The 27,006-nt window shown below is 41.8% G+C and overlaps 1 protein-coding gene across 1 annotated transcript; it reads left to right on the plus strand.

The window, feature by feature from the left end:
* Positions 1-1,841: 1,841 nt before the first annotated feature.
* On the plus strand, positions 1,842-26,754 carry MYEF2 (myelin expression factor 2). The gene is made up of 18 exons (XM_055002509.1): positions 1,842-2,048; positions 8,609-8,838; positions 10,070-10,122; positions 11,368-11,375; positions 11,464-11,557; positions 12,510-12,701; positions 14,736-14,889; positions 16,829-16,878; positions 17,063-17,126; positions 17,301-17,402; positions 18,273-18,323; positions 18,402-18,473; positions 18,555-18,650; positions 20,800-20,898; positions 21,452-21,523; positions 23,310-23,524; positions 23,615-23,666; positions 26,200-26,754. Exons 1-18 carry the CDS (start codon positions 1,864-1,866, stop codon positions 26,361-26,363), a joined length of 1,953 nt encoding a protein of 650 aa, XP_054858484.1. The 5' UTR covers positions 1,842-1,863; the 3' UTR covers positions 26,364-26,754.
* The last annotated feature ends 252 nt before the right edge of the window (positions 26,755-27,006 follow it).

A 27,006-nucleotide genomic window follows, 5' to 3' on the forward strand; every position in this document is an offset into this window, starting at 1 on the left:
AGGGTTGCTGCCCATTGCACCAATTGATGGTGCAGTTTTATTACTGCCATTTGCACATGGTGTGGGGTGCTGGCACAAGGTTGAAAGGAGGCTAGCGTTGCTGAATGTCAAACTCTATCCCTACTTAAATTTCAAGAGGGTATTGTGTTAGTCTGCTGCAGCCAAAATAACAGTGTATGTGCTACAATAAAGGGTGAAGTCTTTAAGATGTTACAAGATTCTCTGACATCTTTGTTAGTTTCTGTGTCATGTGTGAAGCAACACTTGTGGGTCATGAGCCAGTTATAACTACACCAGTAAAATCCACCATACAGTTTTTGCGGCCATGGCTGAAACTTGGTCAAACTACATGACTACTGCTTCACATGCAAACGGGCTACGTGGAAGGATGGCCATGCAGTTTCTGTTCTTAGTAGCAACTACATACTTTTTTCTAGTCTCCCAGGGAAGGTCATTCAATAGCTCAGGGGCAACCCAAAGAGCTCCTGTCCACTATTTCTCAGCCTAATCTCCCACACAGAATTTTAGTGAGGAGAAAACAAAAGGGGCGAGTGCCACTAAATAGCCACTTTAAGTTCTTTTGAAGAAGAGTAGCATAATTGTTAGGTTTAGTTTCAGGTGGGTAGGTAGGGTTGCCGGTCCTCTTACCCTCCTGATTTTGGGGGGGGGCTGCACTTACCTTTTTTAATGACTTGTGTGTGCATGCACTTTGTGGGTGCACTCCTGGGGCAACGTTGCACCACCGGGAGCATGCTGGGGAAGCCTGTTTCCCTGCCTCTCCCCCTTGCAGGCCAAGTGAGGGGGGGGTGGAGGGTAGGAGTGGGGGATCCCATGCTGACATGGGATCTGTATGGGTAGCTGTGTTGGTCTGCAGCAGAAAATCAAGAATGGAATCCAGTTGCACCTTAGAGACCAACTGGATTTCCAGGAAATAAGCTGTTGAGAGTCAAAGTTTTGATATTTGAGGAAAGGAGTTTTGACTCTTGAAAGTTCATACCCTGGAAATCTAGTTGATTTCCAAGGTGTAACTGGATTCAAATTTAGTTATTTTTAGTTAATCAATACTTTTGGCTAGGTTGCCATGTTGGTCTGTAGTAAAAGAGCAACATTTGGGTCCAGTAGCACCTTAAAGACCAACTAGATTTCCAATTCCAGGGCAAGAGCTTTTGAGAGTAAGATCTAATAAAGAGAGCTGTGACTCTCAAAAGCTCATATCCTGGAAATTTAGTTGATCTCTAAGGTGCAACTGGACTCAAATTTTGTTATTTTTAGTTAAATAAATAATTTCAGGTGGGTAGCCACATTGGTCTGCAGTAGAACAAGAAGATTGGGGTTCAGAAGTACCTTAGAGACCAATTCAATTTCCAGGGTATGAACTTTTGAGTCAAAGCTCCCTTCCAGGAAATCTAGTTGGTCTTTACTGTGCTACTGGATCAGAATCTTCCTTAATAAACGTAGTCCGGACTAAAAACAGGGCCAGACTACAGAAGTTCTTGGTGCCTGGGCAACAGAATTCTATTTTCACAACTGCCACTTCCAGCGTGGCAGTCCTTATAATCCATTACAAGAATTATATATTTATTTGATGGGCTGCCTTAAATGTTCCTGGAGGGGCCTTTGGCCTCGCTCCATCTCGCAAGTATAGACGAGGGAGACAAACCTAGGCAGGCTCTCCCCAGCCAGCCAAGGCCTCGAGACAACCGGTCGCCATGGCAACCGAGCCGTTTCCTCCGCGACCATTTTCCCCGCCGCCCGTTCTCGCGAGAGCCTGACCGGAGCCGGCGCGGAGAAGCGGAGGCCGCGGCGCTCGCTCGCTCGCTCGCTCGCTCAGGGGGGGCCCTTTTCAAAACCGGGCGAGAGGAAATGGCGGAGAACGACAAGTTCGAGGCCGCGGCGCCGATAGGGGAGGCCGAGGAGGCGGCGCTGGCGGCGGCGGCCGCCGACAACGGCCACGAGCGGGAGCAGCAGCAGCAAGAGGAGGAGGCGGCGGGCGGAGGAGCCGCGGCCATGCCGGAGAGCGGCGACGGCAGCGCCAATGGCGTCAAAATGTGTGTGCGCGCGCGCCGAGGGGGCCTGGCCGAGAAGGGGGTGTGGGTGGTCGGGCAGGGCCGGTACCTGAGCGCCGGGCTTCGGGGGGCCGCGCAGGCCGCGCGCTCGGAGATGAGCCTGGCCGGGGAGGGGGAGAGAAGCACCCGTTAGCTGGGCCCGGGGATCGGTTCCCTCGCCCCCCGTGGGCCAAGCTACGCAGTGCCTTTCTCGGAAGGAGCCAGGCCGCAGGACCCGCTGCCTCTCCCCGCAGACTAACGGTGTCTATGCAAGGGAGGGCAGCTGGGGGTGTGTGTTTTTTGCAGGCCTCGCTCTCTTCATAGAGAGGGGCGTGTGCTGCTTGGAGGCAGGACCAGGTATTCTTGATGGGGAGGGGTCGTCCTCGCCCTCTTAGGCTGTCACAGCAAGGTTAAAAAGGAGGGCGAGTGGTCACTTTTGGAGACCAGGGATGTTTGGGTGTTCATTCTTATGGGTGGGGTTATTATTTATATAGTAGAGCAGGAACAAGAAGTCTTCTTGTGGACCGTTTGGAGTGTGGCCACTTTTGGAGATCAGGGCTGTTTGGTGTTCATTATTATGGGTGGGATTATTATCACTACTACTGTTACTATTATTGTTATATAACAGAAGTCTTCTTGGTGGCACCCGTTAAAGATTAAATCAGCTATCTGTTCGTATGTCACAACAAAGTTAAAAAAGGCAGCAGGGTGACTGCTTTTGGAGATTAGCCTTGTTTTGGCTATCGTTATGAACAAGGTGGTTTTAATTATTTTATTGTTAAAAATAATAGCAATAATAATGTTATCATAGTAGCCAGAGCAAAAACAAAGAAGTCTTCCTGTGGCACTCATTAAAGAATAAGTTTGTTGTTACCTGTTAGCCTGTCCCACCAAGGAGGCTGGGTGGTCATTTTTGGAGATAAGCAATGTATTGGCAGTCATTATTATGAGTAAGGTTATTACTATTAATTGTTATTACAGTAATGATGTTATCATAGTAGTCATAGCAAAACGAAGAAATCTTGTGGCGCCCATTAAAGATTAAATCACTTATTATATGTTAGTCTGTCACACCAAAGTTGAAAAGGAGGCTGAATGGTTGCTGTTGGAGATGAGCGATGTTTTAGTGATTGTTATTATTAGTAAGGTTATTATTATTAGTAGTAATAATTAGATTTCCAGTAATTATACCTTGGAAATCTAGTTGGTCTATAAGGTGCTGTTGGACCTGAATCTTGCTCTTCTGCTGCAGACCATCACAGCTGCCCACCTGAAACTAAGTAGTAATATCATCATCCTTGTGGTTAGAGCAAAATCAAAGAAGTCTTTTTGTGGAACCTTTTAAATGTTAAATCAGTTATTATCCGTCAGTCTATTAGTCTGTCACAGCATAGTTAAAAAGGAGGCTGGGTGTTTGCTTTTGAAGATCAGTTTTTTGGTAGTTATGGGCAAGGTTTTATTAATAATGATAACAGAAATAATATCATCATAGTAGCCAGCAAAAACAAAAAAGTCTTCTTGTGGCAGCTTGTGAAGATTAAATCGTCTTATTGTTCAAGTCTAGTAGCACCTTTAAAAGCAACAAGATTTCCAGGACTGGAGTCCATTGGCACTCTAGAGACCAACAAGTGGTCTCAAATCCTGCTGTTCTACTGCAGTTCAATACAGCTACCTACCTGAAGATTTTCAGGGTATAAACTTTTGAGAGTCAACACGCCGTTCATCAGATATCACAATGGCGACTTTGACTCTCGGAAATTCACCCTAAACTGTTTTATGGCTATCACTGGTAATGATGTTGATGGTATTTATACTGTTGATGCAGATCATTGTTATGAACTGTTACTGCTAATTCTAGGACGAGCTTTGGTGGACTAGAGCTCCCCCCTATCACTGGCCCATGAAAACCGATGCTGGAATAAAAATCCGTGAGGCCTAAAGGTGCTGTAAGACTTTCAGGAAGAATTAGGAATCTGACCAATACAAGATGCTTGTAATGGAGCCTATATTTAAAGAGTTAAATGATAGCCAGTGTAGTCTAGTTGTTGGATTGGGATCTGGGAGACCCAGTTTTGAATCCCTGCTCTGCCCTGGAAACCTGCTGGGTGATCTTGGGCCAGTCATGCACGTTCGACCTCATCTCCTTCACACAGCTGTTGTTGTGAAGAGAAAATGGAGGAGGAGGAGGGACGAACAACGGTGTAAGTCTTTTTGGGTCCCTACTGGGAAGAAGACAGGGGAATATATATATTTTAGAGCAAGGGTTAGGGACTTTGGTAACACAAGATGTTGTGATGGCTCCCGGTTTTATAGAGTAGTACAACGTGCTTGTTGTAGTAGTTTGTTACAGCAACCTCCCCCAACAGATTTCCATTTTTATCATGTATTATTGTTTTTAACGATTATTCATACATTTTTAGTTGAAGCTTTCGTGGATTAGAGCCTGCCTGATCCCTAGTTCGTTAAAGGATACTCTAAAATAAAAATATGTTGGTCTTTCAGGTGGGATGGGTGAAAAAGTCGTGTGCCATGTGTGGAAATCCTTTTGTACGTGGATCCAAGTCACTATGTCTGTTAATTGCTTTCATCCTGTGGGGGAACACGCTTGTTTTAATATTAACATTAACCACCTATGTGTGTGTTTCAGCCTTATGTTGGTGATTTCCCATGAAAGAGAACCAATGTGGTATTTTATTTATATTGTATAGAATAAGTCAATACAGTCAACGGGTTGGAACATCCGGTAGACAGTGCAATAGACTTCGACTTGTAGAAATCTGGAACCAACCAGCAGTATGAAAATGGAGATCAAAGAACAAATATTAACATGACACATTAAATGAAGCAAAAATTGCATAGTAGGAAGGAACCGATTTACAGCGACAGATAATTTGAACTATGCACAGGGGTATACTCTGTAGTCCCCAAACCTTTACCCCAAACTTTTCCTGAACTGTTTTGTTACAGTACAGCCTAATTTCCTGTGCAAAAAGCCCTCTTGAGTAATTCAAGTTCTGCATAGTTTGCTGAAAGCCAGGAGGAGTCTTGTTGAATTTGATTTGGGAGACCCCGGTTCAAATTCCCACTCTGCCGCGGAAGCCTGCTATGTGGCTTAGCTCAGTCCCACACACTTATCCTAGGCTATATCACAGGGTGGTTGCGAGGATAAAATGTAGGAAGGGAGACTCTCGAAAGCCACTTTGAGTCTCCATTGGGGAGAAAAGTGGAGTATAAGTGAAGTAAGTAAAATAAAGTTCAAACATGCTCCCATAAAAGGCTCTAATCTCTTTAAGGATAATTTTGACATTTGTTTATTTATTGCACTTCCATCCTGCCCTTCCTCAAAGGAGTTCAGGGTGATATATGTGGTTCTCCCTCCCAATTTTATCCGTACAGCTTTTCTGTGAGGCTGAGAGACTGCACAAGCGTCCCACAGTCACTCATTGACTTTGATGGTAATTGGGATTTGAACTTGGGTCTCCCTATGCCTTATCCAACCATTTAGCACCATTCTACAATTGCTCTCATCCAGTCTTTATTGCTGGATTGTAAATAAAATGGTGATGCTTTTTCTAAAGTCTGCATCGTCTCCTGTGGATGTTTATAAAGGGAGTGTGAAGCCGGGTGAGAACTTGGATCACCCAGTGAGATTCTGGCTCTTACAGAAATGCCATTTCATGGAGTACACAATAGCATAAAGATTACACTTCTTTTAGCTAGTGGGATGGTGACTGGCTTTAAAAATGCATATATATGGAAGATAGTCCTATTGAAAGCCATCAGCCAAAAAAGCTTACTGGAACCTTCATGTACAGAGGGCGTATGCTGCTGAGAGCCAAAGGGTGGGGACAGAGAGCAGGGCCAGATTGCTGTCTTCATACCTGGCATGTGGGCTTCCTGAAAGCATCTGCCTGGCCCCTGTTGGAGATAGAGTGCTGGGCCAGATCTGTGCATACTTGTAATGGTATAGGTATAATCCATCTCAAAACAACTCTGAATCTGCACTGTTACTTTAATACATACTGTGTACAGTCAGTCCAAGGCCCAGTGAGCCTGATGGGTTTCATGTTGATATTTATATACTGCTTTTCAACACCAAGTAGAATGCAAAATGGTTCTCCTATCCCTCATTTTATCCTTGTAACAACGGCACTGCAATGTGGGTTTGCCTGAGAGAAGACCACCTAGCAAACTTCCGTGGCAGAGTGGAGCTTCGGACCTGGTCCTCTCAGATCGACAGCGAGCGCTGCAACCACTACACAGCACTGCCCAGTATGTAGAATCTCTACAACTGGCAAGCATTAGATGGTCCTGGTGGGGGCTTTCCACTACCCACCTCTGCTATACAGCATTCTAAAAGTACTGTGGCTATTCGTGTGAACGGCTATGAGGATTTCCACCCTCCTTACCATTTCTACACTGTTCATATTTGCACTTAAAAAAAGCAACCAACATTGTTCACTGCAACCCACCTGCTCCTTCATGTGTGCATGTAAATGACTTTATTTTTACCTTGAGGAAAATAACTATTAGTTGTGGTCTAAAAGTTTTCTTTAGTCCATGACTGACTGACAATGGTAGACTAGTAAATATTTTGATAGGTTATCAACTTTGTAGCCTTGTTTGGCATTCCTTTGATAGCGAAAGTCTGTTCTGGTTCTGAACGTCTGCCTTTAAAATGTGTATTTTTGAAGCTAGACTTTGCTTACTAGACTGCAGTCCTTTGAATATTTACTTGAAAGTAAGCACTAAGGAATAAAGAGACTTATTTGAGTAAAGGTATAAAATTTGTGATACGAGGTTTAGGAAGATTTGTCGTGTGTTACCATGCCAGTTTCATTACATTTTAAATTTAGTTATTAGTTATATTTTACAGGTATTTTAGAATATTTAAACAAATCTGTTGAATCCCAGTGAAATATTTTTTTTCTGATTGTTCCTTGGTTCACATTTTTTATTTTTTGAGATCTGTCCACCAGTTTTTAAAACGTAAAGTTAAGTTATGTTCAGTGTTGGATGCTATGAAGATGTCTAACGTATACATTTTTGTTAATATTTTATTCAGTTAAGCAATGCTGTGATTTCATTTAAATATTAAATATGGTAGAAAATTTTATTAGAAATTTTGTCAGATATCATGGGGAAAATTCAGTGACTGCTGTAGCCATGGTCTGCTTTCTAGTATATGACCTCAGCTATGCACATAGCAGCATCTGTTGCCTAGTCTGGAGTTCTCTTACTAAGTAGATGAGCGTCTGTAGGAATTGCAGTGTGCTCCAGGATTCCTGGTTTTTTTTTTGTTAGTCATTCCAGTAATTGAATAACAGGAACTTAAAACTAATAGATGTCATGTAAACTGTGAATCCATTTTATCCTTAGATATACAGTCCTTTCTTGCTGACTGATTTGTGTGTAAATCTGTAGGCTGAGTAATTACTTTCCGTAATTTATAACAAGTTTAGATACAAGTTATAGAGAGAGAATAAAAAAGTGAAAAGTGATAGCTGTCAGAATAGTCGTAGCATGTTTTGAAAATAAGAGCTTTGTTTACTCATTCAGGATGCTTACCTCTTGCCTCCTCTGCTCTTCGGTGAAAACAAAAGTGCTGATGAAACAACATAATTGTAAAACAGCAAAAAAAGTTACAAAAATCTCACATGGGCTAAAATCATTTATAGGCAGTGAACAGGGCATTGATCTGATCCTGCGTTTGCTTTCTGAACTGCAAGATGTATGTTCAAACAGATGGGCCTTGCATGCTTTTTCTTCTAGAAGACCAGTAGAGAGAGGAGCATGCCACACCTCTCCTGGAATAGCCTTCTTGGGGGGGGGGCACAGCTATGAAGGGCCCTGCTGTTTATGGCAGGGGTCTTAATCTCTGTGGGAGTGATGGGGGAGATCCCTCCCACCTGAACAGGTGAGAAGAGCTGGGGAACTATCAGATGCCAAATCCAGAAGTGGCTTGGGTACCCTTCTTGGGCTCTGCTTCAGTCAGCCTCTTTTTATGGTGGCGCTGCTCTACCCTTTTTTAAAAAAAAATATTGTAGCCTTGTGCCGTATTGTGACATTGCTGCCTTCTGAGAAGTAGAACACATTGAAATAGCTGGCACTGTAGTGGGTGCAGAACACATTTTCATTTATCATAGCAAAGGTCTTAACATGTTGGGTATTATGATCTTCATCCGGGGAAACATTTTATTATTTATTTTTTACTTCCTCACTATCAGTGCCATCATAAGCTCTGTAACACCCTTCTAAAGATGGCCCTGGAGAAAGGTGATACCCCCCCGGCTCTTTCAACAACTACATTGTGTATAGATGTAATGCTAATGTTGTGCTAAATGCTGTGGGTTCCTGCACCCGCTGTATCATTCTGTGTACCTGGGAAGTGGACAGAACTGCTAGCCAAAAAATGGCTTGAAGCTCCAGGAGAAGAGAGTGAATTGTGGATGGTGTTACCCTGGGGAACTTAAATTCTCCTATAAACTAACACTTTATTGTATAATTGAAAGCACAAAAATAAGACTCTTCCCCCCTCCCTTTATTTTTCTTCCAAAATTCAGGGAAAATGATGAAACCACAAAAGATGAGAGACCACCTGGGAAGGAAAAGTATATTTCAAAGCCCAAAGCAATCCCATCTCTTGGACACAGGAATAGATTCCACCCCTATACAAAGGAGAAGAGTGCAGGCACCGGTGAAAAGAAGACGATTAACCGTAACCGAGTATTCATTAGCAACATCCCATATGACATGAAATGGCAGTCTATTAAAGATCTTATGAGAGAGAAAGGTAACTTGCTCCTTGTAGCCTGCTTCACACAGGAAGCCAAAAGCCAAAAAAACCTCCTGAGAGCCGGTTTGTTTGTCCTCCTCAACTTCTGCTTGACACATCCTCTTTCCCCTCTTCCACCCCCCCCTTTCATTGGAGACATTTGCATTGTAGGATAGGATGGGTAAATGAATCAAGTATCCGCAGCCTCCTTCCATTCTAGTGGGAGAGTAGACAGCCGAGAGCATATTTATGAACTTCATAAAGGAGCCGTGTTATTTGCTGTTAGTTCTGCCTATAAGCAATACTTTAGTGTGTTTAAAAGCATGAATGACCAAGGATGTCTTCCAAAAGATGCTTTTGAATTTTTCTTGGTAGAATCTGGCTGTGGAATTTACATCTCTGTTTGCATTGTCCCTTCTGCCACGATTGGTCTGTCTGTCGAGTTCTGTATCAAGTGTGTTACTACTGTTGTAGATTTGACAGAACTATTTGAATGCCCTAAGCTCTCTCTCTTCTTTTTTTTTTGCCATGGGCAGTGCCGGGGTGGGAGAAATCCCAATTCACGAAATGTCAAAAGTTAGTTTTGTATTTAACTTGGAAATAATTTTTTCTTTAAAAAAAAAAAGATTGCTTTTAAAATTCATTCCATGCCTATTTGGAGACCAGGCTTTTTATTCAAAGCAAATCTGTAAACTGTGCTAGGTGTATCTGTTGTAAGGTGACGTGACTATTTGATTGGGTTTATGCAATGAAACTTTAGAAAGTGTGTGGCTTGCTGTGAAATTTTTTTTGACTTTTGTAAATTGGTTATTCTATTTGAAGGCAACCTCTTTACTATTTTGAAGCTATTCAGGTAGAAAGTCACCTTAAAACAGCTGTTGAGAGCAGGATGACAAATGTCTCTGAAAAGTGCTATTGTTGATGTCCTAATTTGATAGGTGAAGGGACCTATTTGTATATCTGAACTTGTTCACCAACTATATCATACTGGCCAAAATATATGATTTGTAGTATGAATTAGGTTAACTATAGTTGTTTTTCCTTTAGCTTTTGAGAATGTGGCTGTTGCATAATCCTGAAAATTAGCTAAATTTTATAGCCCTTGACAGGAGGTATGTTGGTCTGGTTTTGATTGTTGGTGAATAATAGGTGCTTCCTCGTAGAGTTGTGCACAGGGACACAGCAAAGCAAGACACTGGTGTTTAAATGCATTGTCTCTTGGTATTTTCCCTTTGTATGTCTTATGTAGTTGGTGAGGTTACATACGTGGAGCTGTTTAAGGATGCAGAAGGAAAATCAAGGGTAAGTGCCGTGGGCAACTATCTGCAGAGGTTTAATGTCCCTCAGCAGTTTTATTTTTGTATAATTCTTGTACCAGTAATTTGGAAAGTAAGTTTCATTTTTTTTTTACCTTGATGTTCTTACAGACTTGAGGTTTCTGTATTAGATACAGTTTGTCCATTTTTTCACTCTTTATATAAATCAGTCTAGCTGGATGAAAGGGAAAAGCTTTTTAAATTAGTGCTTTAAATAAATGGCGTTTACCTAATCAATTTAAAACTAGCAGCTCATTTTAAGGATTTCTGTTGTGTTCAGATGTGTCTTAAGTCAAGGATTTGGAGAAAAAAAACCCAATTACTGAAATGATAAATTGAGTGTAGCATTTTAATTGGAGGCTGAGTATCAAACCAAGTTGATGAGCCTGAAGATTGCAGGGGCTGCTTCTGGATTATTGAACTTGTCTAGGTAAAAAACAAAAATTGAATGGAAGGAGTTGGTGGTTAGACAAGTGGATGCCGGCAATGAGGGAGTCGCTTTAGTGCAAAGAATGTTAAAGCTGCTTTGTGTCTTTCTTCTTAAAAAGGTCAAACGTTCAAACTATAGTAAAGTCTGAGCCTGCTGTGTGAACATGAGAAATGCAGGTTTGATTCGAACGTAAGCAACAAAACCTGTTGGGTGTTGGTTCCCCTCCCGTCTTTAAATACTTTTTTATTTAAATAACATTTTTTTTGTTCAGCCAATGGGGATGTCTGTTTTTTTAAAAAAAAATACCATCAGATATAAGCTGGTCTTTTTACTTTTTAAAATTGAAGAGTAATGCATTGATTGAAGCCAACAAAAATCATTTGTTGTAATATGGAGAGGGTGCCAGTAAAGCAATCATATTTATGGAAAAACTGAGTAATGTACTTCTGTATCATTGTCCAGTGGTGCTCTTGAACAGCTTGCTAATCCCCCCCCCTTCAGTTAGTGATGGGGATTTGTGTAAGCATTTTCACCTTCTACTTCTATTTTGGCTCTAGGAACATAAAGAGTCAATAAAATTGAATAGCAACCTTCTCTAAACTAGCAGTACAAAAAGCAAGAGAAACTACATCTTGTCTGCTAAGTCAAAGTTTGCTGTCTTTCCACTCCAAAGTTTCTGTTCTTTATTCATGTGGTCTGACACCTTCAAAATATTTTACTACAATTGCATTTACTACAATTACATTTACTGACTGATTTTTCCCCCTTTCTTCATGTTGTCCAATCTTCACATGGATACAGGGCTGTGGGTAAGTTGCTTATATTCTTATCTTAAAATATTTTTAAATAAATTAAACTTTAAAAAAAAACCCTCACTCCCAATCCTCTTTCTTCCAGGGTGGTTGAATTCAAAGATGAAGAATTTGTAAAGAAGGCACTGGAAACTATGAATAAATATGACCTTAATGGAAGACCATTGAACATAAAAGAGGTATGCGTGTAGTTTTACAACAAAGTACTTCCAGGATATTCAGTTTCTTTTAAAATAGAAGAATCTTCATAGAGTTGTAAAATGCCTTCAAGAAACTTCGGTGTAGCGCACAGCAAAAATCCTGCTATATCCCCCAAACAAGCAGTAATATTGAAAGAACTAATTCTTACTGAAGATGATAGCTATATCCAGTCCTTACTTTACAGTCACTTATTAATTCACTAATTATAGCCTCTGTAAGATGGATTTGCCTTGGAAACATCCAAGATGTTTGCAGAGTCAACACTTCTTATACCCCCAGAGTGTTGTCTTGATACAGACTTGATCAGGGTCTGTGTGTGTGTGTGTGTGCGCACATGTGTGCATGCGCATGTGAGCATATACTTGTGTGCTCAACAGATTTTCTGTGGGACTAAAAATACATCTACAGACCTACATAATGGGCTCCATAGTTTGTGTGAACCAATTTACATTCTTGAGGGATTTGATGTATGATTCATATCTTTTTACTGCCATGCTTTCTTATAATGTGGGTGGGTGTCTGTTCTCATTGTGTACATCTTTGAACCCTTCTGTCCCAGAACGTTGTCTTCTGCTTACGATATTAACAGATAACATCCAAGATCCCTGAATTCAAAACATTTTTTTTTTGGAAGAACGTGTTAGGCTGACAGATTTCTACTTGTCCATAGGCTAGGTAGCAGCATAAGAAGTGCGCACTGTCTCAACCCTCATCTGAAAGGACCACCTCTAGAGGTGAGGGAGCTAGGTCTCCATGCACAATGACGTGCTTATTTCTTCTGCTGCCACTGATACGGATGCTAACGGCTAATCTCAGGGTCTTGTGGAACGTCAAATTTAAAAAGTGCTGTTCCTTCCTTTGCCTCTGGCTTTGCTATTTTACAAGCTGTGTCGCAGGGTCTTATTTTGGGTCTCGTTGAATATGTTGTAGGATCCAGATGGTGAGCATGCTCGTAGGGCACTGCAGCGGGGAAGTGGACCTTTCTCGGGAGGACATGGCCCCGATATAACGCCTGGCCTGATGAATCTGCCACCTTCTATCCTTAACAATCCAAACATTCCTCCCGAGATAATCAGTAACCTGCAAGCTGGCCGGCTTGGGGCCACCATTTTTGTTGCCAATGTAAGTATAAAGTTGAACTAGATGTGCCTGTCATTTTATGTTCAGATGTAGCATTCTTGGTTAAGAACATGCTGATAGTAATTAAAAAATCTGTATTTGTGAGAAGTAATAACGGTATGCTTATATACTGCGCTTCTTGACAGATTAGTGCCCACTCAGAGCAGGGAACAATATCAGTGTGATTAATTATCCCCACAATACAGCTGGGGAGCCAGGGCTGAAAGGGGTGACAACAAAGGCCACCCACTGAGCTCATGGAAGTGTGTGTGAGTGAGTGAGTGATGTGGTATCAAGTTGCCTTTGATCTTTGGCAATCTTATGAATGAGAGACCTCCAAAATGTCCTATCATTAACAGACTTGCTCAGATCCTGCAATCTGGAGGTCATGGCTTCTTTTATTGAGAAGCCATCTCGTTTTGGGTCTTCCTCTTTTCCTACTGCCTTCCACTTTTCCTAGCATTACTAACTTTTCCAGAGAATCTGGTCTTCTCATAATGTGACCAAAGTACGATAGCCTCAGTTTTGTCATTTTAGCTTCTAGGGAGAATTCAGGCTTGATTTGATCTGGTTCCCACTTATTTGTCTGTCATGGCAGTAGTGGGATTCAGACCAACAAGGGGTGATTTGCAACCCAACCACTTAACCACTAGGCTACAGCAGCTCAGTAGAAATACAAGGTTGGACTCAGACTAAATTTTCCAACAGCGGCACAGAAATTTCCTGCCTCTCCTCTCCCGATCTTCACAAAATGCTGCTCCTGGGAGATAAAATAACTTGGATGGAGTTTAAATCTGGAAGGGGGATCAGTGAAAATTGCCCACTTACGCAGTCAAGACATCACTAGGTGGTTTTACGAGTCTAACCAAGGAGAGACGCCCAAAATCAGTTAATGCACTGATCTTGAACACCCATGTCTGGATCAAAAAGCTCTCCTTAGAGCTTTTTGCATATGTGGTCTCTCCCAGTCTCTCTCCATAAATATTTTAAATTGTATACTCCCCAAATCTGTATTCTTTCATACCTAGAGAATATTGAATTGTGCATTTAATCTGTCAGCTTCCTTCTGGTGGTTCTTCTTTAAATAAGTAGCATGTGAGCTAAGCAGCACCTTTTCAGCAGAAATGGTTGCCTCCCGATTTCCATACTCAATACACTGGAAAGAACATGCTTTAATGTAGGCATCCCCAGTGTGGTGACCATGGATGGTCACCTTTCCTGGTGCCAGCCAAGCAGATGGGGCCAGGTGGGACTTCTGCCCAGTAGGTCTGTGTTGTGGCGGCAGCAAATGCCACCACAACACAAGGGTGTTCACTGCGTGACTGAAGGTAAGCTGTGTGTAAGAGAGAAAATGTTTCTAAACAGTGTTTGTTCAAAAAGGCAGCATCTTAAGCTGAGCTTCTGCTTGAACTGTTGAAGTGTTACTATTATCCAACTCCTTGACTTTTCGTGGTTGGCTGAACCTGACTTTTGCCTGCCATTTTCTGCTTGCTCCCACCCAGGGCTTTTTTTCAAGGGGAACGTGGGGGAACGAAGTTCCGGAACCTCTTGAAAATGGTCACATGGCTGGTGGCCCTGCCCCCTGATCTCCAGACAGCGGCGCGGAGGGCAATCTAAACTCCCCTCTGTCTGGAGATCAGGGGGTGGGGCCACCAGCCATGTGACCATTTTCTCTGAGGGGAACCCACTGAGTTCCACCACCTATTTTCCCAGAAAAAAAGCCCTGCTCACACCACCTTGTGTTACAATTCTAAAGGTGTCCGCAGTTGGGGGGGGGGTGCTCTGCTGTAGTCCAGTCTTATCTTGTTATGCCCGTGTAAACCCAGTGGTTTCAGTGGCCTTAAATTGGAGCAACTCTGCAAAGGATAACTTTGCAAGTTGCATCTTCAGAAGGGGTAATATTTCAGAACTGTTCATCTGTATGTATATTTAAAATATTTGTAATTGATAACTTGTTTTTAAAAACTTTGTGCTATACATACAACAGTGATATAAAAATGTGTCATATTGACTTTTGGAAGTTTTTTTTTTTTAAAGCTTGACTTCAAAGTTGGCTGGAAGAAACTGAAGGAGGTGTTCAGTATTGCTGGAACCGTAAAGCGTGCAGACATTAAAGAGGACAAAGATGGCAAGAGCCGAGGAATGGGAACCGTGACTTTTGAGCAGCCGATTGAGGCTGTTCAGGCAATATGTATCCTGACTGAAGTTTTGAGAGAACCTCATTAAAGGAGTGGCTTGCCACATGTGGATTCTGAGAAAACCTGAACAGAAGGAATGAGACACAGATACTTGACTTCTGGGGGTTTGCTTGATGACAGAGCCACTCATAATGCAAATTACTGGGCCAAGTGCTATCTTAGTTGACACAGTTTTAGCTCTAGAGTTGACACTACATTGTAAAGGCAGAGTGCATTGGTTGGCTGTAGCTTGTTTGTGAATGATAGTTGAGAGAAGGTTTGAGGCATGAAGTCTTTTTCTAGATTGAAACAAAGAAGGTGGTTTACAGAATTTCATAAAGGGCACAGTGTGGGGTTTTGGGACTTATTTAATTAATTAAGTGAATTGACTTACACTTGTCCAGCTGTGATGTGGTTCAGCTCTGGAATGGGATGGTCCTCAATTCATGTTTGACATGCCTCTTAAGCAGTGTGGGGAGAGGAGAAATGTACAGACTGCCTCTACTGATACAGGCTCACACACGACTTGAGGTCGGCTTATAGTAATCTTTTGGTGATTCTGTCCTTTCTAGAGGCTGTGGTAAGAGCCACATTGTTCTCTATCATTATCCCCACCTTATGAAGTGGTCTGCTTAAAGGAGTGTGCAAAAGCAAGATTTTGGAAATTGTGTAAGTGATTTTATTCTTGTGTCTCTCTGGAATTTGGTGTACTGTTGCACTTGATTGAATTTAAGGTTTAGGAGATAGTTTCTGATTTTGAGGCAGAAGATGCTGTGATTTTGGAGTATGAGGTGTGGGGTTCCGAAGGGAGTTTATCTGATACATTTTTTATTTTAATTGTCAAGTATGGGGCAGTTATTCTGCCATGGTTTTGGAATTTGTTATTGATGGTGTGTTTTGGTCTTTTTTAAAAACATGGTATTGGCAATGTATTGTTTGATTTGTCTTTGTTAGATGTTTCATGAGTTGAAGAAGTGGGTTATAAATATTTAAATGAATTAAGAACAATGATTGATTTGGCTTGGAGAAGCTTGGCGTTTTGGAAGGAAAAGAAGTAAATACTTAACACAAAGTGTTAACTCATCTGAACTCTACCTGTAGCACCACCTCCCATATATATTCCCACACAGGCTTGAAGGGCACCTGCCTTCTGAAATCAGCTGCAGCGCCCCGAGGGTTCATGCCCTCCCTATGGAATATTTTGTTAAAGAAACGTTTTGGCCATCGCTTTTGGGCTGTTGCTCTGAAGCGTAATGGAAAAATTTGGCAAATGCAGCTAGATTCTGTGGAAATTCGAAGTGATTATGCAGTCCACAGATGTAGCTGTTCAATAATTTCACACTTAATTATTTACCTAAAAAAATTAATCTTACAAAGCAACAGCTTCTTAAACCATTGTTAGTAAAGATAAATCCATATAAAACTTGATTGTAAATAACTTTCATGAAAGATGACACATTTTCTGTTTTGGGGAACAAATTGGATCTTCAGAGGAGGAAATGTTTACTTGTCAGTCTAGGTGCTCCCTGTTTTCCTGTCATAGGAGATGGGGCAGTTATTAACAGTGAAATCCTAAGCAGAGTTACTCCAGTCTAAGCCCATTGAACTGGAGTAACTCTTCTTAGGATTACTCTGTTAGGAAAGTACTTGAATGATTTATAGCAGATCTGTGGTGCTTGTTTCATTGGCTGAGTTGTTAATTTTGTACGTACTTGGATTTAAAATAAACCACCAGCACCAGTTGCCATCTTAAAGGTGGCATTCCCTCCTCTTTGACAGAGGAGGAAACACTTTTTCTAAGATGACGACTGCTCTGATGCATGAATCGAGTTTCAGTTGGATGGGAACAGCCTTAGCATAGTGTTCTGTTTCTGTTTTTTTAAAAGAACTTTGTATCTTAAATAGATTCTTTCCATTGTTAGTAGAAAGAAAGCTCCTTAACGCTGCACTCAGCTATGTTCAATGGACAATTTCTTTTTGATAGACCAATGCATGTTAAAATGGTGAGTTTATTTATTTCAGACATATCTATACCGCTTTTGCAGAGACTTACAAAGTAAAATACAAATGCTCAGATTATAAAAACAGCATAAAACATTTTGCAGTTTATAACTTCTCTGTTACTTTGCATGTTACGGCTAAAACAAACTGTGGCATCTGTCTAAAGGGCTCTTGTCTTCCTGTTAGGATGATAAATCGATCCCTCATGATGATTTTCGTGCAACAGACACTAAAACACCGCAGTTGCCCCGTGAGTATGGGTTTGGTTTTGTTGTTGTTGTTTTGGCTCTCTGTTAATGTAATTTCAATGCATTGTATCTGTGGTATCTCTTCCACTCCATTACCTTTCAATATCTTCAGCCACAGAGCTGCACTGGAACCAGCAGAAACTCTGAAAGGGACTTATTTTGCTTTTTCCCCCCAGGCGGCCTTGGAGGCATTGGGATGGGACTTGGACCTGGAGGGCAGCCTATAAGTGCAACCCAGCTGAGCATGGGTGGTGGAATGGGAAGTGTGGCTCCAGGAGGTCAGTGATGTTTTCCTACCCAAACCTGTACAAGCAAAAGGTTACTGGGCTCCTGTGGGTTTAGGTACAAGCAGAAGGCCTGCATGGAATTAAAAGAGGGGCGAACAAATCAGAAATCCCACCCCCCTCCCTAAAATCTCACCTTCTGCCCTTTGTCATCTAGACTCTCAACATTCTGTGCTCTTGGAGCAGGCGAGGCCTTTTTTCTTGGTCTGTTTGGCTTTTCTTTTGGTATATTTACAAAATCATGCTTTTCTGCCCACCTGGGGAATTCCCACAACTGTGTAGGAGCTCCCGTCTCGGCTGTCATTGGGTTCCAGTGTACTTTTTTTTTTGTATAACTGGCACTTGAACCATAAAATTTACTATTAGATATGGGCCTGTGGAGACTCACTAAAGGAGAGGGAAAGATAATTTGAAAATCCTCCCTGCTGTCTTCCTTTCCAAGATTCTCTAAGCTCTTGGGGGGATTGCACAGGCTATTTTTACTCTCCCTTTCCCCCGTTAACTGGGATTTAGCTGCTCCTGACCGTTCATCCCTTCTGGAGTGCCTTTTGTCCTCATCAGGTTGTCATTTATTGTTTTGGTTAATTTTCAGAGGCTTATTTTTCTGCTCACTTGGGTGGTCCCCTGAGTATTGCAGATACACCTGCCTTGCATCTCCCATCATCCACAATGGCTAGCGCCTTGGCCACCGGGTAAAGTCAGTGGATTGGAAACATCTATTAAACTCTTAAAAAGGTGTTAAGGATGAATCACGAGCCCTTAATTTAGGCCATGAAGAACACAGTAATAAATATGTGTTTGTATGTATGTTCAAAAGGCTCCTACAGTTGCGATCTCTGTATCTGTACCTCTTGTTTCTTTAAGGAATGGGAGTGGACGGTCCTGGCTTTGGAGGAATGAACCGAATGGGTGGAGGTAGGTCTGTCCCTCCAGTTTCATTGTTTCCGTAACAAACATATGAAGACAGTGAAAAGCTTTTTGCTTATGCTTCAGGTGTCGGTGGATTTGGTGGTATGAAAACGATGGCAAACGTGGGAGGATTTGGTGGAGTCAACCGCATGGGAGGTAGGTGGTGAGTGTTTGTTCTTAAATTTAACAAATAAAAAAAATTAATCTAGTGTTACTGTAAGAATCTGATCTTTCTAGGCATGGGCACTGTGGACGATTTCAGAGGAAACCTCGGTAGCGGAATGAGTGGTGGCCTGGCAACAGGCATTGGAGGGATGGCAGCAGGCATGGGAGGTAAGCCGGGGCAATTCCCCATTTTCTGAATGTGGCTTCATTGCAGGCCTACTCCTGACTCTGGATTCCAGACGAGAGCGGGGAGGATACTTACTTAAAGAGGAAATAAGACACAGATGTCCTTGGAGGGATATGGGAAATCCATTCAGAATATTCACCTGTCTCTGATCTTAACTGTTTTAAGCCAGTAGTTTTCCATGGTAGTGTTTATCAAAGCTTGCTTTCCATATGCTGAGAAGGGCGCTCATCACATATTTTCCAGACAACACCAAAAGAGCCAGTTTGGTGTAGTTGTTAAGAACGGCAGGACTCTAATCTGGAGAACCGGGTTTGATTCCCCACACTCAGTCACAGCTTCTCAGAGCTTTCTCAGCTCCACCCACCTCACAGGGTGATTGTTGTGAGGATGATAATAACACACTTTGTAAACCACTCTGAGTGGGTGTTAAGTTATCCTGAAGGATGGTGTATAAATCAAATATTATTGTCAATGTTATTTAAAAAACATGTAGGTAATAGATACAAGAATATGCTATAGTAGTCAAAATGTATCAGAAGCCATAGTTCTCTTTGCATTGCACTGCCCTTTTTTGGAGATTTGTGGAGGAAGATACCTTAAGGGGCTTGCTTAGTAATAGTTTTTGGCTCTTTTGACAACCCCACTCCCATTTTTTGTCTGGATAAGACAGACAAATAATGTGTTTTTCATGATTGTGAAGTTTGTAGTAGCTGCTAGTGGGGGAGGGAAATTGTGAGAATTATGCACTGTCTGTTGTTGAAGCATGTTTTGATCACCTTGCGTAAGCATGCATGTTTTACACTTCTGTTGATGTAGAAACTGCCAGTAACTGGACCTATGCTGCCCGCTGAACTTTTGGGTTTAATCTAATAAATTACTGGTTGGCAGGGTTGGCGGATTTAAAAGTTCTTTTCTTGCTATGCCATCACAATGCAGTCTCCAAAAGGGCTCCGTTAAAGCTCTGATTCTAGAAATGATATGGAAGCAGCTTAGATGCCTCATAACTTTGAAAAGACTTTTAGTAAAATAAACTTCATTTGTATGTTTGAATTAGCAAAGCATGGTGTTCTGACAAGCCTTGCTTCAGATTACAGTCTATTTTACTCCTCCCCCCATTTGAAAATTTGAACTTGAGATGCAGAATGATGTCCTGGACATATGCACCAAATTTATTTCTGTATTGGAACGTTCCATTGTGTTGTTGGTTAACTTGCCGTTGGGAATTCCATCTGTCAGCTTGCAATGCCAGAAATCTCACTTTACTTTGCCAGTTTACAACCATACTGTCTTTAAAAAGATATTTGAAATATGCTGAGCATTTTTTTGTGTTTTTGTAGGCTATGGGCCAAAATCTTTAACTTATTGAAACATTTTAAATGTTCTGAATGAAACTTTGAACAAAGTCTTAAAGTGAACAGTTGCATAAAAACTGGAGGTTGTTAACCCTCCTGCACTGACCTCTGTGAGAAATCTGATTCTAGTAAGAACTTTGGGGCATGTCTGTCTCTCAGCCCGACCCCTTGATGCAGAGAGAAAACAGCTTTCACATTCTAACCTCATTCAGCAAACATTTATTCGCATTTGGCTACAGCCTAGAATCACATTACTCTCCCACCTCACCCCCCGCCCAGAGATGAGTGCATGCATGCCCAAGGCACAAGTTGAGAGTCCCCAGGTGCCCACTCTTAATGTCACGGGACTGCTGTGGAATTTTGCTCCTGGGTTCAGTAACCCCAGAGTTCTTTGCTGGGATCCTAGAAGGTGCATTTGAGAGACTATTGTGTGTGCCGTTGGGAACATTCACTTCCCTTTTCAAGGTCAGTTGCTACGACCATTTTAGAGCTTTGCGTTCCCGGAAGCCTAAATTACATATTATTGTCGTGGGGTGGGAAATGTCATGATGCTAATGAAACCTCATTTAGATGGCTTACTGAACAATGTACAGTAGGTAATACACCTAGCCAAAATGCATTTTTGAAACTCTGCTTGAAATCAGTGTCTTTTAAATTGAAGAATTTCACTGCATGCTGTACCTGATCCAACCTAACCCTTTCTACTAAAATGTCAGTTTTGTAAATGTGAACATGCAACTTGAGGTGTAATAGAAAGCCTGCCTGTGTCAACCTGCAGAAATGTTCCGCGGTGGAATGGGAGGAAGTATCGATCGAGATTTTGGCCGAAGTGATATGGCAATGAACCGTGGCTTTGGAGACTCATTTGGAAGAATGGGTATGGCCCTTGGCGAGTTCCTTTACTTCCCACAGAATATCACACATGCCCCATGTATACCATTTTCACAAGTGCGCATGACATCACTTCATACTCATCCCTTCCCTTTTCCTGTCCCTCTACCCGGTAGTTGTCTGGGTCCAAGTCGTCTTTCTGGAGATCAAGATGTGGGGGAGATTTGGGGCTTTTTCCTGTACCACCTTTTGGAGACTGGATACAAGGAGGGAAGAATCAAATTCATACTGATCCCTAGCACTCCTCAGATGCCTTTTCACTTTCAAGGACATGCTTGTGCAAGAACGTGCAAGCTTATTACTCTGTTGCCCATCTCCTTTATTCCTACTTTGAAATTTTTTTTAGTGAGAGCACTCTTGTGAACATACCCTTCATTCCTCCTCCTGTGCCAGCAGCTGCCCTGGTTCGGCTCATTTATTTTTAGATGAACACATCCCTTGAATAGTGCCCTCTGTGATAAGAAAGTGGTATGGTACAGTTCCCTAGCTCTAAGTAAAAGAGTTGTATAACTTTGATTTTTTTTTCTGTCCTTGTTTAGGTGGTGCAGTGGTTGGTGGTTTTGCAGGAGGAATGGGAGCTTCTAATATGGGCCCAGTAGGAACTGGAATGAGTAGGTTAATCAGTTTCAACCAGATACAAATTATAGCTGTTGAAAGTCTGTTTGGGTAATATATTTTAGAGGACCCAGAAAAAACTTCTTGTTTAGTAGTAGAACAAACGGATTCACTGTTCCCCAGATTTTGCAGTTCTAATTGAAGATCCTTCAATAGTGACATTCTTGTAACGACACAGCATTCATTGCACCCCATCAGGTGTTCTGTGTTCAAAGTGGCTAGACTTCTAGGAATTGAGTGGTCTCTGTAGAATAAACATAAGTTGCCCCGGAGTAAGTGATTCCTGTAAACATCAGAGCAAATGCTGCAAGATGATGTGGAGTAAAAACCATGGATTTTAGAGAATTCTAGCTGACTAACTTGAATGGCAGTCAAGCCTCTGTTTGTAAAGGGGAGATCCATTTAGTCAGCATGCATAGCCACAAAAATAACTGCAAGACGCATGCGCCATACTGTGTTAAGAGCACTAACTCCTTTGTGCCCGTAAGTACAAACATGTTTCCAGAATTAATGGAAGAATTTGATTTTAAGCATTCATTCCTTGTTAACTTTGAATACAGGGTTTAGATCACAACTGTTCCATGTGCTTGGGATGCATTCTGACTTTTTGAGAAAACTCAGGCTGTGGATGAGTCAGTCTCTTCAAAAACAGCTTTCTTTACCACTAAGCAAAAATGCTAATTTGGGAGCAGGGGAGATTTGTCTTTGCACTTCAAAATTTACTAGTCCAGGTAGCGTGCCATCGCGTCAAAGGTGTCTGAGTTTTTAAGAGATGTAGAATTTGGTGTTTCACAGTGTATCGCTTAGTATTTTGCTCAGTTGCTTCAACTGATGGTCATCTTATGGTTGAGGCAGTCAGTTTGTGCAAGTGACCGCGTGTTGAACTTCTGACATGATAAACCATCCCAATTTTGGGTTAGCTGTGGCACCTGAAAGCTGATCCATGCAGAGTTCTGGGTTGTGACAGTGGCATCCGTGCCCCTGAAGTGCGTATGGGCTGACACACCTGGAGACCGGTGTGGGCTGACTGAAACCCGTAGCTGCCACCAGTTGGATGGGTCATGCGAACGGACATGCTTTCAGTTGCCCTGCAGTCTGTTTCATTGTTATTTTTTCTGAGGAGGGGAAATTCTACATACTTGCATAACTCATGCAACATTTTAAAATAGCCCCCAGCTTAAAGAATGCACCTTTTAAAAAAACACACGCACAAACAGCTCAGTGATTTAAGATGCCAGTTCACTGTGAAATCTTTTTCCCCCCTCAAAGCTCATTTCCCAATGGAAATTGATGGCAGATGATCAACATAGTTGAAATTACTGCCAATATAATAATAATAGTAACTGGGCTTTATATGCTGCTCTTCTAGACCGATTAGTGCCCCACTCAGAGCTGTGAACAAAATCAGTATTACTACCCCCATAATACAGCTGGGGCTAAGAGGAGCGGCTTACCCAAGGCCACCTGCTTTGCCCATGGCAGTAATGGGATTTGAACCAGCAGAGTGCTGATTCGCAGCCTAACCACTGTGCTAATCTGAATGTTCCTCTATCTGAATTAGTGAAACTTGAAGTGAATCGGAACTTTTCCCGGGTGTGTAAGAAACAGCTCTTGTTTCCCTTCCTGAAGCGCAGTTGCCTTCCTCATCACCACCACCCCTGCATAACATGAGCTCAATTTCATACAAAGCAGATAATTCATAGCTTGAATGTACTATTAATGTATTTCACTTTGTTCCTAAAAGTTTTTTTTTCATTTTCTTTCTTTTTTTGGTCTTGGCAGGTAGCGGAATAAGTGGTATGAATAGTATGACCGGAGGGATGGGAATGGGAATGGGAATGGATCGGATGAGCTCCACTTTCGATCGAATGGGACCCGCCATGGGAACTGGCCTCGACAGAAGTATTGACATGGACCGAGGATTTGTGCCTGGCCCGATGGGAAGCGGCGCAAGAGATCGAGTTGGCTCCAAAGGCAACCAGATCTTTGTCAGAAATGTAAGCATTTGTGAATTGAACTGATCCCCAGCAGTGTCTCTGGCTTTGCTTTTCCTCCTTATGTTACTCTATGCTTGTCTTCATTTTCAGCTTCCTTTTGACTTGACCTGGCAGAAGCTTAAGGAAAAATTCAGCCAGTGTGGTAAGTATTTAGGTTACAAATGTTGTTGCCTCTTCCAGCGAGGAAATATAGCCAGCCTTTTAGAACAAGGATGGATAGGATGTGTGGCTTGCAGGTCTTTGACCCAAGTGGGCCCCTTTCCAGATTGGCTCTTGCACATTTGCAGTGGAGCCCAGTTGCGTTGCAAGAGGATTTGGGGACATAGTCAGGGGTGCCTAATCACCTACAGGGCTGTCCTGTAACTTCAGCTGGGTTGTTATGTTGGTCTGCAATAGAATAGCAAGATTCAGGTCCAGTAACACCTTAAAGACCAACTAGATTTTCAGATCAATATGATCAGCCATGTTAGTCTGTCTGTAGCAGAAGAAAAGAGCAAGAGTCCAGTAGCACCTATAAGACTAACAAAATTTATGGTAGGGTAGGAGTTTTCATGAGTCACAGCTCACTTCTTCAGCTCGTTATCTGAAGAAGTGAGCTGTGACTCACGAAAGCTCCTACCCTACCACAAATCTTGTTAGTCAGGTGCTACTAGACTTCAGATTTTCAGAGTATAAGCTCTTGAGGTTTAAAACTCCCTCTGTCAGATACCTCCCTTCATCTTTTTCTTGTATATATTTTTATTTTGAAAAGCAAAGTGATAATATGGGGGGGGGGATACAGAAAAGAAAAAAAGAAATTATATAACTATTATGTACATCAGAAATAATGATATATAACAAAGTATATAAAACAGAAATTTTTCTCCCCAACATCCCCTTCATTAAAATTTCAAAACACAGCCTGCGAAATACACAGCGATTTGGAATCCCATGGCCTCCCTTCGTCTTTAAGGTGCGACTGGACGTGAATCCTGTGCAGAATCCATCCTAAATCCATTGGAGTCAATGGGCTTTGACTGGAGGAACTCTGCATAGGATGGCACCGCAAAAGTAGGACCCTAGCCAGGCGTTACTGAGCATGCCCCCTGGCCTCTACACAAGCGACATTCTTCTGTCGCCGCACAATTCAAGGCAAAACCTGCAGTCTTGGGCACTTTTACAGGAAAGCTTGTCCTCTGTTAATAGTTTGGGGTTTTTTCCCATTGAGGAGCTTCTAGGGAATTCCAAGGTTTCTTGGAACGCTATTTGGAATCAACTAGCCAAAAAAGTAAAGACAGCAGTGGGCAGCCTGATAGATTCTCAATAACAGCGCTGGGTGCCAGAATTCTTCAGGAATTCTTGGCATTCCTGTGAGTGCAGCATTAAGATTATCTTGTGTGTGTGTGTGTGTGTGTACTCTGCGGCACTGAATGATTTTACGTAAGAAATGGCATGTGTCCTGAACATCTTAAGTCCTACTTTTATGAAAAGGAATGTAATCCTTTATCTTCATCCTGTGAAAGGTTATCTTTATTTTGTCCATTTTGGGGGAATATGTGCAAATATGTGGTCTTGGTGGAGCACTTGAGCTAGAGAGGAAGTCTTTTCAGGCCACACTCCTGTATTTTAGAGTCTTGAAATTTCCTCACCTCTGCACCTTTGAAGTCTGCGTGTTTTGTTGTAAATCTTATTTTGGAGTTCACAAAATTGTCCAGTTCTGTTGACTAAAACCTTATTTGCAATAGCTTTTCCTGTTAGCTTAAATTGTCAAAAAAAAAATTCTTACACTTTTGTCATTTTATCATGTCTTTATTTTCTTGGCAACTGAAGCATGTTCTTTATAGGAACTTCCATATAGCTCAGAATTGTTTTTTTTTTTTAAAAACAGGTAGCATAAACTTATTCTATTCTAGTGTGAAGTGAGTCCTCCTAGGATAACTAAAACCACACTAAGAAGACCTCTTGTATTGGATCCGCTTAACATGGATTTTAAGTGCTTTACCCACTAGTAAACATAGTCTGAATGTGTAACTGTGAAATGTAGGGGGACTATGTATGTCAGTCCCACTACTTAGGGCCATCCAGGGGATTCATGAATTAGTCAGAAGTTTAAGAATCCATTGCTTTGCTTTTATACCAAGCTTCTGTTGTTGGATTTTCTAAATATATGATCCAATCCTGTTACTTCAGTCTGGATGGGGGGTGGGGGAGGACACCCACTGTTGAAACTGTTAGAAGGAAATTATTGTTTAGGGCTTATGAAAGCAAGGTAGATGGTTTGGGGGAGACAGTATGAAAGAGGCCAGGCAGGAAGGGGTAATAGGCAGTGGGATGATGGATGAATCAGGTTGGTGGACTAACAAGGCTGTCAGCAACTGAGGTAGGAAAAGAGGTAGGCAGCTGGAAGCTAGTGTAGGAAGAGTTGGGGGGGGCGGGATGTACTGCAGTAGGCCTTGAGCTCAGTGTGGTTATAGTAACGCTTATTGAAACATGTCACGGTGAACCGTGGGCTACCAAGTGGCTTTCATGGCAGCTATTAAAATAAAAAATCCCCCAAATGCATAGAACTCACGTATATTGTAGAATGATGGACTCTATAAAAGCGATCCATAGTGGTTTGTGTGTCCATGGCGGAAGGGGACAGTTCTAATTCCATCACTGACCTTTGTTTTGTTTGTTTTTTTAACTTTGTTCAGGTCATGTAATGTTTGCAGAAATAAAAATGGAGAACGGAAAATCAAAAGGCTGCGGAACAGTCAGATATGATTCGCCGGAATCAGCAGAAAAAGCATGTAGAATAATGAACGGCATAAAAATCAGTGGCAGAGAAATTGATGTACGTTTGGATCGCAATGCATAATTTATAACCACATGTTCAGGAACATTCCTTTTGTCTGTTTAGCTTCTCTCTCTCCTCCTCCTCCTCCTCCCCTTAGTAAGTCATTTTAGTCTAACATTGTATGCTTGATTTAAGTTGGAGAAACTGAACTTTTAAAACCCACCAGCCTTTAACAGTATAGTGTTTAATATACTGTGAACTTGTTAACTGACTCTTAACTACATTTTGGTTTTTGAAGACAACTTTTCCTGACTTTCAGCAGTATGAGCTTCCACACCTCCTTCCTTTGAATTTTTAGGAGCTGTGGTTGACTTAATACCTCTCCAAAATCATGCTAAGTGTCTCTAGTCATTCAGTTTAAATGAATGGTTCTACTGTTTTTAATAAAACAAGCCATTTTTTTCTCTGTTAACGAAGACTGTATAGTGGGACTTGTTCGTGTCACAGTACCCTATATTTCAGCTGTTACGTAAAGAGTATGTTTCTCCCTTTCCAATTTTGGTTTTAAATGATTAGTCATTGCTACTTTTAGCTGTGAAAGAACATGTTCTCACTCAATTCTTGATAGTTTTGAATTTTAACATAACTTTGTCACAATGTAGAATTTCTGTACATAAGTTTGAGGGCTACAGGGAATTCTAGCATATTTCTGTTCAACAAAATG

The sequence above is a fragment of the Eublepharis macularius genome, chromosome 18, assembly GCF_028583425.1.
Source record: "Eublepharis macularius isolate TG4126 chromosome 18, MPM_Emac_v1.0, whole genome shotgun sequence".
NCBI lineage: Eukaryota > Metazoa > Chordata > Lepidosauria > Squamata > Eublepharidae > Eublepharis > Eublepharis macularius.

Coding starts and splice junctions, on each gene's coding strand:
- MYEF2 (XM_055002509.1), top strand. CDS start 1,864: ATGGCGGAGAACGACAAGTTCGAGGCCGCGGCGCCGATAGGGGAGGCC. Junction 18,474..18,554: donor TGGAGTCAACCGCATGGGAG/GTAGGTGGTGAG, acceptor TGATCTTTCTAG/GCATGGGCACTGTGGACGAT. Junction 20,899..21,451: donor AGACTCATTTGGAAGAATGG/GTATGGCCCTTG, acceptor GTCCTTGTTTAG/GTGGTGCAGTGGTTGGTGGT.